Here is a 19,958-nt window from a genome sequence, read left to right on the forward strand (position 1 = left end):
CAGAGGCTGAGAATCAGCCGCGAACCAGGGGACACAGCCAGCCAGCAGCAGGGCGTAGCCCTCCCCAGGTCTTTGCTGCCAGCCTCCGCCCACCCAGGATCCCTGTGTTCTGGCTCGGGGGGCTGCTGAGGCGTGGGGGGCACTGCTAGTTGTGGTCTGGGGGCCCAGCTTTGAGGGTTGTGGCTTCTCACAGCACCTGCCCTCCTGGAGGGCAGTTCCAGGCCTGGATCATCTCCAGGCTGTGCAGAGCAGACACTTCAGGGACCAGTGCAGCGGCCTCGCCTGGTTATTTCCACTCCAGTCCTCGGCCTCCAGTGACGGTCACTCTCAGGACTGGGCTCTCGTCACGGCCACACAGGCTCTTCTCCCTTCTCAGGGCCCATGAGGATGCACCCAGGCACTGAAGCTTCCCTGGGACTCACCTCCTCCCTCCCTCTCAGCTTGAGTGTTGCCTTGTTTTTTTTATTACCAAAGACACAGTTTGGCCCCTGGAAAGTCATTGTCCACCGATGCGTGACTTCAAGTGGGGCCCTTTATAGGTTTCTGTTCCCAGATGAGTTCTCACTTCTCTGCCCTAGATGACTTTCTAGAAAGGAGGCCAGACCTCCGTGTCTCCTGAGGGGCTCACACCTAGTCCTGAAGGGATCCTTAGCTTGGACGAGGGTATGAGGCCATGGGTGGGCATCAGGCACCCTTGGCTCTAGGCCACCCACCGTCTCCCATGCCATCTGCTTTCTAGGGACCTGGTGGGCTCTAGAGGGGCAGGAGGGATTGAATTAGAAACTCTGGAGCAGATTTTATTTATTTTTTTGGCCATATCCGGTGGTGCTCAGAGCTTACTCTTGGCTCTGTGCTCAGAGATCACTCTTGGCAGACTCAGGGGACCATATGTGGTGCTGGGGATCAAATCCAGATCAGGCACATGAAAGGCAAGCACCCTGTCTGCTTTGTTCTCTCTCTGGCTCCAGGAAGAGATTAAAAAAGCTGCCCAGGGCCAGCTCCCACAGTCCATCATTCAGTCCAGCTGGGGTGAGCAACCCTTGCCTAGTGGAACAGAGTTGGCTAGACACAGGTCCTCTGGCCAGGGGCATGGCATTCCCTGGTTCTGGAGGGGGAAAGTCTGTGGTAGAAATCCCAGGGTCTGCTAGCAAAAGCAAGGCCTGCAGAGAGGAAATATGGAAAAGATAAAAGTTGGTGCTAGACTATTTACAATAGCCAGAATCTGGAAAAAACCCGAGTGCCTGAGAACAGATGACTGGTTAAAGAAGCTCTGGTACATCTACGCAATGAAATACTAGGAAGCTGTTAGAAAAATGAAATAATGAAATTTGCATATAAGTGAATGGTCATGGAGAGTATCATGCTAAGTGAAATGAGTTAGAAAGAGAGGGGCAGACATCGAATGACTGCACTCATTTGTGAATATAAAGTAAAATAATAGGAGACAAACACCTAAGGATAGTAGAGATAAGGGCCAGGAGGATCACTACAGGACTTGGTAGCTGATCTCATGTGCTGGGGAAGGGGCAGCTGGGATAGAGAAGGAACTACTAAGTAAATGATGGTTGGAGGGCTTGCTCGGTATGGGAGATGTGTGCTGAAAGTAGACTATGGACCCAACACGATGGCTGCTTAGTACCTGTTTTTCAAACCATAACACCCAAAAGCAGAAAGAGAATAAGAGGAAACGTGCCTGCCACAGAGGCAGGGAGTGGGAAAGGGTGGGGATGGCAGGAGGGACACTGGGAACACTGGTGGTGGAGAATGGGCATTGGTGGAGGGATGGGTAACTCGATTACTGTATGACTGAAATGTAATCACGAAAGTTTGTCACTGTATCTCACAGCAGTTTATTAAAAAAAAAAGTTGGTGCTAGAGTCAAAGGCAGTGGTTGGCAAGGAGATGTGAGATAGAGAGGAGGAAAGGCTGGATCATTCTCTAACACCTCAGACTGGACCGGGCAAAAGTGAGGACAAATAGGAGTCAGGGCTGACAAGTGAACCATCAGATTAACAATAGAACATTCCAGTCTAGAACATGGATCCAGGTTGCAACTATAAGTCATCTGAGGGAATGAAGGAAGATCTGGTTTGGCTTGTCCTTCCTAAGTGCTTTATTTTTTTCTGGAAGGGGCCCTTCTTTCTAACTCCCCCAGCTACCCCAGTGCAACTGGCTAGGACCAGGGACAATCACTGGACCCTGCCTCTGGCAGTAAGGCACCCTGTAAGAGAAGGGCTTACAGTTGAGGGAGAAGGAATGAGATAGACCATCACAGCAGTAAGGATGGAGGATGCCTGGAGCAGGGACAGGAGGGGAAACATGTGGTGTGGCAGCAGTCTCTCTTTCTCCTGGAAAGAAGGCCAGACACCGGACCAGACATGCTAGGACATGGAATGGCCTGAATCTCCATCTTCTTGCAGAACCAGCCAATGTAAAGTGCAATGGGGCCTGAGGTTGAGGGTGTGGCGGTGGCTACACACGCTTCTGACTGTCCGGAGGCCTGCAGAGTTCAGAACTCTCCTGGGCCTTCTCGGGAGCGGGACGTTCCCCGGGGAGGCTGCTGCTGGCCTGGGGTGCACCCCGGAGACCCACATCTCTCTACCCCTCCTCCGACAATAATGTGGTGAATATGGATTTGGTCTAGAAAGGCTCTGCAGGAGTTTTCTGCATGTCAGTCTGTCTTCCCAGCTGAAACTCGATTCCTTCAGGGGAAGGGATTGTGTACCAGACATCTTCTTCTTCCAGATTAGCTGCACACATAAAAATACCTAAATTGAGAAGAACTTTATAGAGAATTTTGTTTCTGCAAGTAGAGAGGGCTCAACTGAGGTTCATTTTAACGTTGTTTTAAACATGTGTTAACAATGTTAACATTTAACATGGCTTCCACATTGTTTCTGGATGGGGAATCCCAAGTGGTTCTGGAGCTAACCAGGCTGGGCAGTTGCAAGTTTGGGCCTGGTGATGAGACACTACTTGGGCTCATTGGCGCTCGGGGCCATCACGACCATACCTAGAGGTGTTCAGGGGCCTCCAGGGTCACCTGATGGTGCTGGGGGACTCTGCAGTGCCAGAGATCACACTTAGAGCCTGAGATATGCAGAACATGTACCTTGACCCCTGAGCTCTCTCCCCAGCTACAGATGACCACATTTTGATTAAGTACACCATTTCCCTTTCATTATTCATATTTGGAGAAAAAAAATCTTAATTTGCCCGCGCAATGTCCCCTCTCATAGAAGAAACAATTAAAAAAAAAAAGAGTTCCAGTCTTGACTTAGGAAATAAAAAGAGTTCATTCCTTCATCCTTCCAAATAAGGTACAGTACAGCTGAACAATGATGCACATCACTGTGAAACACAACCGCGTTCTGTATCGCTCACTATGCTTTAAATAAGTGTAATCTCAGATATTAAGGAAAAGAACTGCTAATCACATTAATGCATTACAGAAATCAAAATTAACTTACCACACAAAATAAATTAAAACATTTAAATATTAACCTTTTCAGTGCAACATATACAGAAGTCAGAAAAACGAGTTCTAAAAAAAAAGCATCAGGTGTGTTATAATAAAGATAATGAAAAGTCGAACACTTCAGGCAGTTATTACACTAGGAAGAGGGTTTACTTTTCAGTACTGTATATGTGTTTACCACTAGATCTTTCTAGAAAGCCATATAATGCTTGGATGGAGAGATAGGTCTTATGTTAGAACATGACGAACTCATCTAAGCATTTGTCTTATTTCTGTGATGTCTCCCTTCATCCTGTTCCTTTACCTCAGTTCTCCAATGCCCCACTCCCCAGCCCGCACTGCTGAGTGGGTTCAAGAAATCAGAGCCCACACTCTTACTAGAGGGGTCGGGGTGCAATGATGCAGGGGCGCTGATTCATTGCTGCCAGATGGCCTTGGGCGAGCAACAGCTGGGCCCACCTGCAGAATCCAGGCAACAACCCACCGGCTGAGGACGCCAGACCTTTCCACCTCCAGGGGGCGCTCTCCTAAAATCAGGCTCTGCACTTCCTGCTGCATTGCCTGTGGGAGTGGGTTGGTGAATCCCACCTCTCCTCTTTCTGAGGCCAACAGGCTCTGAGACCATTCTGTCCTCCTCTGTTACTGGAGCACAGGGGCACACTCTTGTCTGTGTGTTCCCTGCATGTCCAGATGCTTCTTCCAGAAAGTGGGTATGGGGGAGAGGGCGGGGGGTGCTGTTTTCATCTACAAGGCAATGCCTCCTGCTCGGGTGCTCTAGGACGTCTCCACTGCAGAACCATGGGGGAGCACTCCGGTTCCTGCAAAGATTTGGAAGCACCTCTCCTTTCATCAACTGAGGACTTTTCATATCCCTCCCTGGACACAGACCTTGGAAACAGCCGTGTCCCTCACTTCCAGGGGCATGGCTGCTCCCCAGGCTGGGGAAGTGACATCCCCACTGCTGTTAGCCCCACTGAAGGCCAAAGGTAAGTTCTCATCTGCGGTGTAGACAAAGCAAAGGTAGCCAGGACTGCCCTGGCCCTCACCTCTCCTAGCAACTCGTCCTGCCTGCTGGTGCAGTGGGCCCTGGAAAGCCACTTTCCAGTTGGTGACTGTGATGGCTGTGTGGTTGCACAGGCTTGGGAAGGGGCCATGGCTGTGTGTGGTTTGCTGGGCTCCAGGCACCGAACCCTTATGGAAATCAAATCTGCAGTCCCCACAGAGAACCCAGAAGTTTCCTTCTGCACCCACCCTTCTCTTACGCCTCTGCAAAGGTCTTAGATGCTTCCAGATCGAATATGGACAGTGTCATTGTGAGTCACGAGAAACAAAATGGGTTTGGGGCATTCTCTTGAAAGGCAATCAGACCTCCTGAAGTTTCTAGAGAGATTGCTCTATGGTTAAAAAAAAAAAAGGATCTCAAGTTCAAAGTCAGTTCAAAGTCACTCATCCATTAAGTCTTTAAATCAGACCCTTGGGCTTACAGGAGAGGCTTGAGGTGAGGGGTGTACAATAGGTTAGCAGGGGCACCCCCGGCACTGATGGGTATGGTTTCTGAGTAAGATGCTTCTGTCAAGCCTCTGCCACCAATCTCCCTTGCTGTAGTGGGCTGGCCCAGGAATGCAAAGGGAAACCTGATTTGAGTTCTGGGAGCTGGGCCAATGACACTGCTGGCAGTCTGCTGGGGAGCAAACCCCGGTTCTGATGATGGTGGTCTGGGTGCAGCTTCCTTCAGCCCCAGTGCCCACATGCTGGCCAAGGTCAGAGAACTGTTTCAGTGAGAAGGAACAAGGAGAAAATCCATAGACACTAATGGGAAGATGGCAAGGAAGAACTAGGGGAGGACCAAATTTCCTGATGGAAATTTCAAGGCAACTCATGTATTTGAAAAGTCCCCTTCACCGTGTGAGGAACTAGGTGCACTGAAGGGTTAATACACAGAGCCTGGTCTTTTCCAAATATTAGTGAATAAAGAGTTCCCTCACATAAGGAATTGACATATTATTTCACTGTTAACTGTTTCCAAATGTTCATGGAAATTCCTAGGGACGAGTGTCCTGCTGTTGAGTTGGAGGCAACCAGAGCTTCTCCCAGGCAGGCCCCCGGGGGCCAGAATGGCCCCAGTTGCTCAGGAGAACAATTTTTCCTTCTCTGGGGTGGGGGGGGGGGAAGCAAGACCTACATGGTGGAGGTGACTTGTGAGAGTTTCGGTTCATAAAACCAGCATCCTGAATGGAAAATGAAAAAAGTCACTGGAATATTCCTCTGAGTGCTTGAAGATAAATAGGAAAATTACATTTCTCCTTTTGAAAATAAAGCAACAAATCAACCTAGCAACAACATGAAAAATAAATCACTGGTCCCCTTTTCCTGGATGTGGCCCCAAATGCCATGGCTCTTGGCTTATGCTCGGTTGTGAGTGTGCTCTCCGAGGACTCCCTAGGAAGCGAGCTGTCCCACCAGGGAGCTGTGGAGTACACTGGAATTTCTCCCCCCTCACACGATCTTCCTCTCTCTCCCACAGAGGTGACAAATGGGCCGCTTTTCTTCAAATTTGCCAGCTTTCCTTCCCACTTGGTGTCTTAAGTGGCACAACCTCTGGAGCCCAGTCTTTGTCCCCATCAGAAACCTCATCCTCTGCTCTCGTCTCTGCCTGCCGGTGGCTTATCCCAAGCCTCAAAGAGGTCAAGACACTTCTAACAACCGTCACTTTACATCCAGCAACATGGACATCATGAATACAGAAGTCTGAAAGGCTTTTATGCTTTCTACATCGGCTGTGTAAAAGATTGAAAAAGAAAACCCCTCATCCATCTAATAAATAAGAAAGCATTTCCCTGGGGCATGATGCCTGGAGAAGGTCCTCATCACCCTGCCGAGGAAGACGCTGGGCTGGCGGCGGAAGGTCTGGTGCACAGAGGGCGGATACGGTTCCTTTCACATTTAACATCTCGATACGACCCTTGTTCACCTTTTCCCAAAAGTGGATATAAAAAAAAAAAAACCAACAACACAAAAACAAAACCAACAATAGGAAATCCTTGGTGTTGGGCAGGATGGATCCTGTTGAAGGGACACAGACCCATGAGAGACAAATGCTGTCTGGCACTGGAGGCTGGCGGGAGACGTCTGCCTGCACACAGAGGCTGGGCACCACACACGCTGAAGCCGGGCAAACAGGGAGTCCTCCCTTTCTCAGTTCCTTTGGTCCAGTTTTTAGACAGTGGCCCATGGATTTCTTCTTCAGGACACCAAATAACCCCAAGCAGACAGAGTTCTTGACAGAGCTTTGAAGGAAGGCCCACAAAAGACGGAAAGGCTGCTCAGGTGATTACAGGCTGGGTAGGAAAGGCTGGCCGGCATGGCCCGGTGTCCCTCGCGGTGCTGGCCTTGAGAAGTCCTTTCTTCAGGTCGCCCCCTCCACCTGGCTGAGCTTCTCCTCAGGGTCTTCAGACCACTGCCAAGAGGGAAAGACAGGTTAAGTTCTGGAGTCAAATCGCAGTCATGCTTGGGAAGCTGGCCTGGCTCAGAAACTTGGAGCTGAAACTGGTCACTAGGTTCTCTCAGGCAGTCAGGGCTGCTCTGGTGCTGCTGATTTGGCCTCAGGGGCAGCAGCTTCTGAGATCACAGTTCTCCACGCTACCGGAGTACAGGAAACGGAGGGAGTGTTCAATGAGAGAAGAGAGTGGGAGGTATGGCCGGGGCTAGGGGGCTACACCCTGTTGTGCAGGGGACTAAATTCAACTGGAGGTGGTTCAGCTGAGACTGGAGTTTGTTCCCCTACTAGGGACGGCTGAGTGGACAGCACCTGAGCTGGTGCTGGTGACTCTGGTGGCAGAATGGCTTCCTTCAAGAAAGGACCCATGGGGGCTGGAGCAATAGCACAGCGGGTAGGGCATTTGCCTTGCACGCGGCCGACCCGGGTTCGATTCCCAGCATCCCATATGGTCCCCTGAGCACCGCCAGGAGTGATTCCTGAGTGCAGAGCCAGGAGTAACCCCTGTGCATCGCCGGGTGTGACCCAAAAAGAAAAAAAAAAAAAAAAAAAAAAGAAAGGACCCATTTGTGGCCCAGCCTCTGTGGTAATTTGGGTTAGACCCATTTCCAGCAGCTCCCGAGTCTACTAGGCTGGGGTCACTTCTGGATCCCAGAACTTCCCTGATCTACCTTCTGGAAATTGCAGAGGGAACACCCTGGCCTGGTGTGAATCAGTGGGTCAGCTTCAAAAGGGCTCCTGTCAGCTCTAGAAGGTGCCACTTGGGATTTGGAGCCCGCCTCATCTCAGGTACAGGGGTTTCTGCTCTTACGGCCAGTCATGTTCCAGGCTCCCAGCCCATAACATCTTTACAAAAGCGGGTGGTGAAGGAGGAACATCCACCAGAACCTTCTCTCCTCAAATGACTGTCAAGTACAGAATCTACTACATGCTTTCTCAGAATAGACATAAACATCTTTTCTGTTGGTGCTCGGAGAAGAAATAGAAGTACTTCCTTCATTAGGTGAGGAATGGTCCCCCAGAACAGTGGAAAAGAAACAAGAATGGGGCACTTTGAGGCACTGGATCTTGTCCCAGGACTCATGACAATACCCAAACATGTCCTGGGCAGACTCAGTTTACCTGCACTCAAAGATCACTCCTAGTGGCTCATGGGGAACTATATGAGGTACCAGGGATCGAACTCCAGACCAGGCATGTGGAAGGAAAACACATTACTTGTCGTACTATCTCTCTGGATTAGCATTTTCAAGACTGTGGGCCTCCTAAGACAAAATAACTGCTTAAAAATAATTATGGTGGTTTGGGAGATGAAGAAAGGCCGGGCTCTGGCTCTGAGGCTGGCTGGCAACATTGTGCACATGTCACAGTCCCACTGTGGGACAGGACAAGACAGTGGCCCAGCTCCCCAGGCACCTTTCTTCCTACCCTCCCCAGGAACCCGTGAGCTTCCCAAACGCAATGTGAACTGACAAGGACATCCTGGCAGATCAGCCTGCGGTGTCTGTATCCGGACTGCTCAGGTCAGTTGGCACCAGGTCCCACAAACAGTGATGCCACTGGGATCGCACTTAGTATAGAGGGTGGTGCAGGGGATTGAACTTAAGGACTCACAGCTGCAGAGCAGATGCTCACTGAGCCACACTGCTAGATCCCATTCCTCTTCCTCCTCCTCGTCTTCCTCTTTCACCTCCTCCACCATCACTACCTCCTCCACTTCCTCCTCCTCCTCTTCCATTTTCTTCATTTTTTTTTTTTGTGGTGGCCATACCTCCACAGGGTCCCTTCCTGGATCTGTGCCCAGGAAGGCCCCTAGGGTGTGCCCAGGGGGCCATATAGAGTGCCAGTGTCTCAAAATGAGGCTGGCTGCATGCAAAGGAAGTGCCTCCCCCTACTTGTCTTGTCTCTCTGGCCCCTCACCATCATTTTTATTTGAAGAGGATGGACCCCAGGATTTGGGCTTGTGAGACCTGCATTGGGCTGCTGTGCTACACTCCTGGCCCTCTAACGACCTTTTTCCTTTCCTCCTTTCTTCTGCTTCAGCTTCCCAAACTCCTTCGCTGGCCTGGAGAACACGGTCCTGTTTCTCACGCAGCCTCTAAGGGGGCAGGACCTTGGATACAGCCCTTACCTGTTTCAGAGTGGCAGCATGCGCTCCTTCCCTTCAGGAGGGCACTGGGCTTCTCGTGCCGGCAGACGAGGGCCCGGCACCATTCACAGTGCTTCCGGACCTGGCAGCAGCTGCGAGGACACAGAGAACAGGGTCTGAGCAGGAGCCTGGCAGCCGGGCCTGGCCCGGGCAGCATCCACCCTTGAGGCTGACTGGGCTAGTTGGGGCTCTAAGTCAGCCTTTCTGGGGGAGAGGGGCCCAGGAGGGACAGGCACAACAGAGGGACGCAACGCCCTGCAGAACAGGGGTCTCTGGGGAAGATGCTGGCCAGCCACACAGTACCTATTGGTGACCCCAAACTACCAGCTCCGATGGTGCAATTCTGCTCCATCGGCAAATACCTTGCCCTGCTGCTCCCAGCTTAGCAGTAGGTAACTCCATACATGTAGTCCCAGCCTCAGAAGTGCCGATGGACTAGGGACAAAGCAGCCAGCTCAGGCAGCAGGGCCTGGAGTGCCTGGGAGGGGGTCACCCACTAGGTACTGGCAGCAGCAAAGCAGGAAATGAATTGGCTCATGGAAAGAATGAGAACAAGTCGTAGACCTCAGTGGCTCTGAAGCCTCCTCCAAGGACTAATATTCTCTAGTTGCTGCAGACCCAGCGTCGCGGTGACCTTGTGTCACCAAGAACCCAGAGGGTGAGGCTTATGAGTGTTCTACCTCTCTTAGTGCAGTGGGCAGAACTGACCAGCTAGCAGAGTTAGCCTGGAAGGGAGACCGGGGAACTGAAAAGAAGGGCCGAGGAGGAGGCATGGAGCAGGGCAGAGCCGCCTGAGGGGGAGCTCAGCTCCCAGGAGCCTGAAAACCGAGCAGAGGAAGCAAGTCTGTCCCTGTGCTTTCCCTTCCGTGCTGGTTGGCTGCTTCTGGCCTCTCTCCAGCCCCCTCTCAGTTCTGTCCCAGGAAGGCTACTTGGGTTCCTGAATCTCATGGATCCGAGATGTTCCTGCCCAACCTGCTTCGGCTGGGTGGACAGTGAAAGGCCAGGGCAGTGGGCTTCGGCAGGAGGCCCTGTGTGGGTTCCAAGCTGTGACGGGCTCATTCCAGGTTGGAGAGACCCAGAGTTCTTCCTTCTAGACCCGAGACTGTTGAGAGCTGGCAGTGAGCTGGGCAGGCTTGCCTCTCCCTTCCCAGCATCCCAGAGAAGGGGACCAAGGACTTGGGTCCCTCCCATATGGGATGAGTTGCTCCCAACCTGACCCCACGCCCAGGGAACCACCAGCCTGTTTCTGATCTTGGACTCCGCCAATGAGGGAGAGGACAGAGGAGATGTGGGATGGCTGCCACCCTGTGAGTGACAGAGACTCTCCAGGTCACTTAGATACGTCCTGTTTCTAGAGCCTCATCCTTTTATTTTTTTTAGTGGGAGAGGGGTTGGGCCATGACTGACTTGAAAGGTCACTCCTAAAGGTGCTCAGGGGACTGTATGCAAAACGCTAGGGACTTGAACCAGGGTTGGCTGCAGGCAAGGCAAGTGCCTTAACCCCTGCGTCATCTCTTTGGTCCCAAAGAGCCTAGATTCTTAAACTGTGGGTGGCGTCCCACATGGGGTCATGTCACTGAATGTGGGGGTTGTGAAAAATTAAATTGTTTAAAAAATTTTCTTTCTGATTTGCTGTCAGTAACTGATCGGAATACCTATTATATACACCTCTATACCCGAGGTTGCATAAAAATTAATCTGCTGCAAAGGGGTTACCAGTGGAAAATGTCTAAGAAGTCTTGCTCTAGAAAGTCTGCAATACCTGTCTTTCAGCACCCCCTGCAAAGGCCCAGAAAGGCCCCTTGTCTTGATCCCAAGTCTCTGGCAGAGAAACAGGACTGTGTTTGTGGAACAGCACACACGAGCAGCTCATATGAGAGGGGCAAGGCTGCTGGTCTGTGTGGGTGCTCTTGGTCCCAGGAAGATTCTTCCCGAGTGGCAGGGCCTGGACTGTACCCTAGCCAGAGCCAGGAATGCTGGTCACTTCCTACAATCACAGCATTCCCATGATGCCTGCAAATGAAGCGCAGGCCTCTTGGGGAGGAAGGAAGGTCCTGTTCAGATCTCAACGTCTAGCGCTGGCCCGGGCCAGGTCTGGGCCCTTTGCTGGGGCACTGTAGGGAATACATCTGGCCAGAGTTGGGGATACAGCCCTGAGGTGTCTCTCTCTTTGAAGACAGATAATGGGCAAGTAAGCAGGTCTAAGAAAGAGCTGAAAGGGGTCTCTCCTGGGCTCAGAAGATGAACACAGCCTTTGCGGTTGTGACGATGAGGAAGGAGAGACATAGAGAAAGGGGCAGGGCTGCTGTCAGCTGGTCATGAGGGCAACTAGGCCTCTGGGGACAGGGGCTCTAGGAGTTGTGATGAGGGCCAGTGGCCTTGCCCCCTGGGGCTGTGAGCACCTGCCGGATCTCTCAGGCATGCTCCCCCCTTCCCATGCTCAAGGCAGAGCGAGCGAACAGTGCTGTTGGCTCTGTGCCGGCCTCTGCAGTGCATGGACCACCGTTGGGGACCCTCCCAGAATGCGTGGCTTTGATAAAACCCATCGAACATGTGGGCGGTACCCTGAGGTGCAGCAGAGGGAGGGGGAGGACCGTGGCCGGCCACTACTCACTGGATCAGCACACATGCGATGATGAGAATCGCCAGGGCCACGATGGAGACCACCACCAGGGCGGTGATGGCTTGTTTCTTCTGGCTGGCTGCCACCACGGCCAGGAGGTCGGCATGCTCACAGCGGGCGCCTACGAACCCAGAGTGGCAGCTGGGGAAGAAAGGAGCGTCAGTGTGTTCTCTTGGTACAAGGTTCCCCCAGAAAAGAGGCCAAGTGGGACAGAGGGTCCCCAAGTTCCTGGAGAAAGCCTTTTAATGGGACTACTCGGCTTTTTCAAGCAGAGGCAAAAGTGCTGGCCACCTAGCTCCTTCTTCCTCACGCCTGCCTTTCGTGCTGGGGATGACCCCTGAGTATTGTCAGCTGAGGCCCTTCATGATCACTGTTGCCAACCCTTGTTCCCGGGGGACTAAAGGGAACCTATAAAACTGTGTTTCTGCCATGGTGTCCATGTTGGCAGTTCATAAAAAGCCAGATAATAATAATAATAATTATTATTATTGTTTTTTTTTTTAAATTTTTTTTTTTGGCGTCATACTCGGCGTTGCACAGGGGTCTCCACAATCAGGAATCACCCCTGGCGGTGCTCAGGGGACCATATGGGATGCTGGGAATGGAACCGGGTCGGCCTCGTGTAAGGCAAACGCCCTACCCGCTGTGCTATCGCTCCAGCCCGCCCCTATTATTATTTTTTTTTAAGCAGATGTGTTTTCAGAGTTTCTGATGATGGGAGAAAGAAAAACATGAGAAGTCAGAGGGAGACCCAATGGCCTGGAATCACGCCATTCTCAGTTGAGGCAAGCGTGGGGGCTGCGGGCTGGCGCAGGGCGCAGCAGCGCCACTGTCTGCACGGCCACAGCTGTGGGAAGCTGGGAGTCCCTATTTCCACAGGGATCAAGGTCGGGCATGGCATGTGGAGTAGGTGCAGGGCGGGGGGCGGGCAGCCGCAATGGAGGCTCTGCCTAGTGTTGCTGCTGTCAGAGGCCCACCCCCACGGTGGTGCAGAAGGGGGCAATGCCTTTTCCATCTGTTCTCCCTCTGCCGAGCTCCCCAACTCCTGATTCTGGAGGGGCCACAGGTGGTTCCTGGGGGCTGGTCCCCAGAACACGGTCCAACCACAAGGAACCAAGGGCCTCTGAATGAGGGGGCTCCTCTCCCCTAAGCACAGGCTTCTCAGCAGCAGATGCTGAACTCAGCTCCTTTCCATGTGGTGAATTTCTGGCTGTAATGACATAATGGAAGTGTTTGATCCCCACTTTCCTTTTTTTTTTTTTTTTGCGTCCACCCAGCAACGCACAGGGGCTACTCCTGGTTCATGCACTCAGAAACTACACCTGGCGGTGCTTGGGGGACCATATGGATGCTGGGAATCAAACCCGGGTTGGCCGCATGCAAAGCAAACGCCCTACCCACTGTGCTATCGCTCCAGTTCCCCCCCCCCTCCATTCCTTCTTAGATGGGAGAATTTCCTTCCCACAGAAAACTCCCCACCTGTGCCCCCAGCATTGCTCCAGTTCATGCAGGCTGCATTTAAAGCTTCAATCCTCCATCCACATATAGTGATGATGGATTAACTACCTTTGACTAAGTATCAGCAGATACTTAGTCTGCTGATAAGTATCTCTTCACTTTTAGATAAGACCTTTGAGGAACAAAGGGCAGATGAAAGTCCGGGTGTGCCTGCTATCATACCAGGTGACTCCTCTAAACCTGTGTTCCTGAGCTGCAATCCCCACATGCCGGAGTCAAGAAGGAGAAACAGTAAATTTATTTTCCTGAGCACTGGGCTTTGTTCAGTAGCAATACAAATGCAGTAATTTTTTATAGTTCAGCAGAGATTCTCATACTTATTTGGCCTACCATATTCTTTTCAGGAAAAACAAAAAAAGTCATTCAGCACCTCCCAGAAAATGAACAAATAAAAAGCCCCCACCCCCATCCCAAGGCAGTTACTAAGCCCCTGGATTGTTCCTGCACCCCGGGATGGTGTTGCCCACTCAGAGAAACCATGAAAAGGAGCTGGTACTGTGTGGACTTCAAGTTTATGGCAAACAGGAGATGCTATAATGCCCAAAAGTAGAGAGAGAGTATGGGGAATATTGTCTGTCATGGAGGCAGGGAAAGGGGGGTATACCAGGGATATTGGTGGTGGGGAATGTGCACTGGTGGAGGGATGGGTGTTTGATGATTGTGTGATTGTAACCCAAACATGAAAGCTTGTAACTATCTCACAGTGATTCAATAAAATTAAAAAAAAAAGAGATTTAAATATGTGGAGAAAATAACCTTAATAAAAGCACTGTAGCACTGTAAAAACAAAACAAAACAAACAGGAGATGCTAGAACAAAAAGTGGGGGAGTGACAGTACAGCAGGTAGGGTACTTGCTGTACATGCAGCCAACCTGGGTTCAATCCCTGGCATCTCATATGGTCACTGGTGCACCGGTAGGAGAAATTCCTCAGCACAGAGCCAGAAATTAACCCTGAGCATCACCAGGTGTGCTCCGCCCCCCAAAACAAAACAAAACAAACAGAAAAATCCCCATCCAAACAAAACCAAACCAGCTGCTTGTATCTCCCCTCTGAGACATCACTGTGAAAAGGTCTTCCATGGGGTGCTTCACCCCAAAGCTCAATTTTTATGTACCTTATGCACTGCCATCCTGATGTTCATCGATTTGCTCGAGCGGGCACCAGTCACGTCTCCGTTATGAGACTTGTTGTTACTGTTTTTGGCATATCGAATACGCCATGGGTAGCTTGCCAGGCTCTGCTGTGCGGGCGGGATACTCTCGGTAGCTTGCTGGGCTCTCCGAGAGGGATGGAGGAATTGAACCCAGGTCAGCCGTGTGCAAGGCAAATGCCCTACCTGCTGTGCTGGAGTTTAGGCACTTGCTTTGCTGCTTAGGGTCCATTTCCATTAAACCTGGATTTTCTCATTTAATCCTGACACAAAAATGTCAACACTGGTGCCTGCAGACACCGGCTACGGAAAGGAGAGAAGCTCACATGGAACCTGCTGGGGCCGCCTATGCCCGAGCTGGGCGCACTCATTCCCCAGGCTGTGTCCCGGTGTCCCAAGATGGAGGGGGATGGGACATCAAGGAGAAAGCCAGCATCAAACCTGGCTCTTGGTTTAGCCTCCAATCTCAAAGGAGTGAAAGAGACTTGAGCATTTTCGGCCCAATAGGGGTGCAAAAGGTTTAAAGTCTTTCTCCAGAGAGCCAGCAAGGAGAGAGCAGAATCAGGAGGCAGAACAAAGTGGAAGAGGTGGGGATTCTCCAGAAAGAAGACTTTTCCTTGAAAAAAAGATCAGGCTCCGAGGTATTGCCCAAGGATGCCAACTCTCCAGACCTGTGCTGGAAGGGAGTGGCCGGGACAGGCTTTATAAACTCCACTGAGCCCACTTTGGTCTGTAACGTTATGTGATTCAGCTGCACTGCACTAGCATTCGACATCTGTTTACACAACATCATGGCCCGCACCAAAGTCAAGCTTCTCTCTACCACCATACAATTAACTGGCTTTTTCCATTTTACCTGCCCCACCACTCCTCTCTGGTAGCCAATCAGTTCTTTCTAGGGAGAAGGGTTTGCTTTTGTTTTGCTTTGTTTATTAGCTTTGTTTCTTTATATTCCACATGAGTGAGGTCATATGTTATTTATCTTTCCCTGCCCGGCCTATTTTAGCATAATACCTCAAGGTCTGTGCATGTATTGCTAACAGCAAGACTTGCCTACTTTATACCTGAGTAGTATTCCATGCTGTGTGTATCTACATCTTTAGCCATTCAGCTGTTGATGGACATTTGCACTTTTCTCATATCTTGTCCATTGTAAATAATGTTACAGTGAACATAGGGGTGTGTGTATTTTTCTGGATAGGTGGTTTTTATATTCTTCAGATGAATACCCAAAGGACTGGAGTAATAGCATAGCGGGTAGGCTGTTTGCCTTGATGTGGCCCACCCAGGTTCGATTCCTCCGTCCCTCTCAGAGAGCCTGGCAAGCTACCAAGAGTATCCTGCCCACATGGCAGAGCCTGGCAAGCTACCCATGGCATATTCAATATGCCAAAAACAGTAACAATAAATCTTATGATGGAGACGTTACTGGTGCCTGCTTGAGCAAATCGATGAACAGCAGGACGACAGTGCTATAGTGCTACAGTGAATACCCAAAAGTAGAATAGCAGGGTCACACAGTATTTCTATTTTTAATTTTTTTGAGGAATACCCCTGTGGTTTTCCACAGAGGCTAGACTGATTCACAATCATACCAACAGTGTTCTCAATAAACACGGGCATGCATACAACTCTTCAAATTAATGTTTTTGTATTAGATTTTTTTGGGGGTAACTACCAGAAGTGTGGTACCTGGATTATATGGATTTTCTATTTTTAATTTTTTGAGGAATCTTCATATTGCTTCCCATCATGGCTGTATAGTTGACATTTCCACTAGTGTATAAAAGTTCTCTTTTCTTCCTCACCAGTGCTATTTCTTGTCTTTTTGTAATAGCCATTTTAACTGCTACGAGGTGGGATCTTACTGTAGCTTGGATTTGTACTTCACTAACAATGGATGAGGAATATCTTCATTTGCCTGTGAACCTTCTGAATGTCTTCTTTGGGAAAACGTGTTTTCAAATTCTCCTTCTGGTTTTAAATTAGGTTTTGTTGTTGAATTCTATGCACTCAACATATTTCGGTGACCCTTTGTTGCATATGTGATTTGAAAACATTTCTTTCTGTGAGCTGCAATTTCAGGCCACTGAAGATTCTGTTCATGATGCAGCAGCATATCAGTTTGGGGTAGTCCCATTTGTTTACTTTTGCTCTTGTTGTCATTTGAGTTGAGTCCAGAGATTCTGAAAAAAGCCAGTGCCAAGGAGTTTATCAACTACGTTTCCATCTATATATTTTACGGCTTCAGGTTTTCAAGTCCTTAAAACATTTGGAATTGACAGTTTTGTCTGGTATGAGAGAGAGTGCTAGTTTTTACTTTTTGCATACACCTCTCCAGTTTCCCCAGTCCTAGTTACTGAAGGATTTTCCTTTCTTCTCTGTACATTCTTTTCTTTTTTTAATTTTATACTATTTTTATAAAGTGGAAAATTTTTACCTATTTTCATAAAGTAGTTCACAGTAGTTCATTACAGGTAATATTCAAACACTCACCCAACAAGTGAGCATCTTCCCACCACAGTAAGAGGGAAGTGTGTGAAGGTGGTTGTATTTCATTCTGGGGCCATTTAAGCCCGTATATACAAGAATACAAGCAAGTATGTTATTATTTAAAAAATTTTTTTTAATACAAGTATGTTAAAACCAAACACACGTATGCTACTTTAGGTACATCAGTGGGCTAGAGTATAAGAGGTTGTGCGGCCCTGAATGCGGCCACGTGCTCCAGGAAATACTGCATTGCTCTCTTCCAGGAGCTTTATTTTCTAGTCTCTGGATCTTGGCCATTGATGAGATTATATGGGGGCCAGGGAGGCGGGGTTGGCGGTTTGTGGGTATGACTGCCAAGCTACTAGAAAACTGGGGACCTGGGTGGAGGAGGCTTGGTCCCAATCCAAGCAGACTTGGAGATTTCCTCTCTATATGTTCTCAATGGCTCCTTTGTCCATACATGTGTTGATTTATTTCTGTGCTCTCCATTTTTTTCCCTTAACCTGCGTGTCTTTTTTTTTTAAGTCCCAGTACTGTACTGTTTTATTTATTATTTTTTATTGTGCTGTTTTAAACACGACAACTTTGCAGTACAGGTTGAAGTGGAGTATGACATCTATGTTTCTATTCTTTTTCTTGTGGGAATTCTTTGATTAATTCATTTAATCTGCAAATAGACCAGCTTTTTTAATTTCCCTTTCTGGTAGTTCATTGTTTGCATAGAAAAACAACAGGTGCCTGTATTTCTGAAGCCCCTCGATGGTTTCATATGGCAGTCCAAGTTGAAACCTGCAACTGAGACGTTCTGGCCTTAGGGCTGGGGGAGGCCCTTTCTCTATCCAAGTTGATAATAAAACAGAGAGGCTTCTCAGTAACTTAAACTAATTTTACCTTTAATTGACAAATTACTGATTCCTTTTCCCTGTCTATGGTTGCTGCTATGACCAGAGTTCATGTATGCTTGGGCACTGGTGCTCACTGGTGCTCACATACTTTGTCCTTGCACTGTGTCCCAAATGGCAGTGCTGCTGAGACGGAGCTGAGCACATGTGGGGTGAGGCTGGGGATCAGAGTTGAGACCTTATGTCTGTAAGGCCAGCACTTTGCCACAGAGCCATGCTGGGTGTCCTCTTTATGAGGAGTTTGGTGACAAACTCTCCCCCCCCACACCAACTCTTCACATTTCTAATATTAGATTGAACTATGCCGATTATTTTAGGCACCAACCACAGAAGGAAGGGGAGAGTCACCTCATCCAAGCACCAAAGAACCAGGTTTGACTCAGGCACTGTCCTTTTTGTTATCTCAGGTAGGTGCCAGTCCCCACCTGACTGTACTTGAGGTACAGCCGGATGTACAGCCGGGTGCTCTGGAAACTGCCAAGCCCAAGTCACACACCCGGACAGTCAGTCTAGCTGGCTGGGGTGTCCATATGATTCCAAAGTGTGGCCAGGCCTGAGAACCACTAAAGCAGGGCTGTCATTTAAACACACAAAATTAACAACCAGCCACCTCCCCTTCCTCTCCTCCCCTCTGCCCCACCTCCCATTCTCTGGGTACTTCCTCAGGGTGGTGGCTGTTGATGGGGCCCCTCAGACAGGGTGCAGGAGACAGGGGAGCTGCTGGGTGCTCTATGGACAAAATATCTCTGATCACAGAAGGAATCAGAGGGGGAGACAGAGTATTTTCTCTGTTTACTGACCATTCAATTTCATCTGTCTCGAGTGGGTTTGGTCAAATGCATGCTTCTGCGTGTCTTTAAATTTTTTTTCTTCCTCATTCAGAAAAATGAGGCTTTAGAATTATATTCAGGATGTTTCCCCAAAACAGAAGGCCAAAGGAAAGAAGTGCAAAGTCAAGGCAGCAAGCTGCCGAAGGGAATGTTGTAGCAGGGGCTACGAGGCCACTCGTTGCCTGGTCAGTTGTGTCCAGAGACCTTTCACTCTTCTTACTGACTAGACCCAAGGTGGCCTTGGTGCTTTTAGTGCCCGTGGGCCTCTCCATCTGAACAGAATTCAGTGCTGGTAATGTCCTTTCTCCCCGGTGGGCTCCTCATCCTGCTGAGCTGCTCTCCTTCAACACCAACTCCTTATTTCATCTGATTCACACCCCCCTTTTTCTTTTTCCTCTTTTTTTTTTTTTTTGTTTTTTGGGACACACCTGGTGATGTTTAGCACTTACTACTCCTGGCTCTGCACTCAGGGATCACTCCTGGCAGTGCTCAGTGAGACCCTATGGGGTGCTGGGGATTGAACCTGGGTCAGCTGTGTGCAAGGCAAGAGCCTTACCTCTTTGTATTCTAATTGAAGCTCCAGATACTTTTTTTTTTTTTTTGGTTTTTGGGTCACACCTGGTGATGCACAGGGATCACTCCTGGCTCTACACTCAGGAATCACCCCTGGCGGTGCTCAGGGGACCATATGGGATGCTGGGAATCGAACCCGGGTCGGCCGCATGCAAGGCAAATGCCCTACCTGCTGTGCTATTGCTCCAGCCCCAGATACTTTTTTTTTTTAAGTAATTTTTTTTCTTAAGTAGAAAGGGTCTATTTCTAAGCGAACTAGAAAGTACATTCATAAGTAAAATAAGGCAGAAAAGAGAGGAAAGAAAGCCAGCCCATGCTCTCACACTGGCCACCAATGTCACAGGGCAGTGACATTGACAAGTTTCCCTTCAGGATGGTTCCCAGAAGCTTCTAAAATGGTTATTTTTTTGTTTGACAGTTTGGTATTAATTTTCTCAACAACATTCCTTTACCTTTCGGCTAACATTAGAAACCTCTGCAAAAGTCACTTAACATGATTGCACATTAAATATGTACAGTAACTTATGTATATGTTCGTTTCATCAAACCACGTAGATGTATCTAATTATGGTGTCATAAATGATGCCAGGTGATTATCTTTAAGCACACACCTTTGTTTGTACAATAGGGCAGAGACTTGGTGTCAAATGATCACAGGACCAGTCCCCCACTACTTACTACCTGGGTGACCCTGGCAAAGTTACTTAACCTTTCTGCACAAAGTGTGATAGTCATAAAACTT

The 19,958-nt window shown here is 49.3% G+C and overlaps 1 protein-coding gene across 1 annotated transcript in view; it reads right to left on the reverse strand.

Annotated features, from left to right (window-relative positions):
- Nucleotides 1–3,277: 3,277 nt before the first annotated feature.
- TGFA (transforming growth factor alpha) overlaps nt 3,278–19,958 on the reverse strand; it is a 116,685-nt gene continuing 100,004 nt past the window's right edge. The window contains exons 4-6 of the mRNA XM_055122783.1: nt 11,738–11,887; nt 9,106–9,215; nt 3,278–6,935 (exon numbers count right to left, since the gene is read on the reverse strand). Coding sequence (XP_054978758.1) covers nt 6,928–6,935; nt 9,106–9,215; nt 11,738–11,887 — 268 coding nt within the window. The 3' untranslated portion in view covers nt 3,278–6,927. The remainder of the gene's footprint in view (nt 6,936–9,105; nt 9,216–11,737; nt 11,888–19,958) is intronic.

The sequence above is a fragment of the Sorex araneus genome, chromosome X (genome assembly GCF_027595985.1).
Source record: "Sorex araneus isolate mSorAra2 chromosome X, mSorAra2.pri, whole genome shotgun sequence".
Classification (NCBI taxonomy): Eukaryota; Metazoa; Chordata; class Mammalia; order Eulipotyphla; family Soricidae; genus Sorex; species Sorex araneus.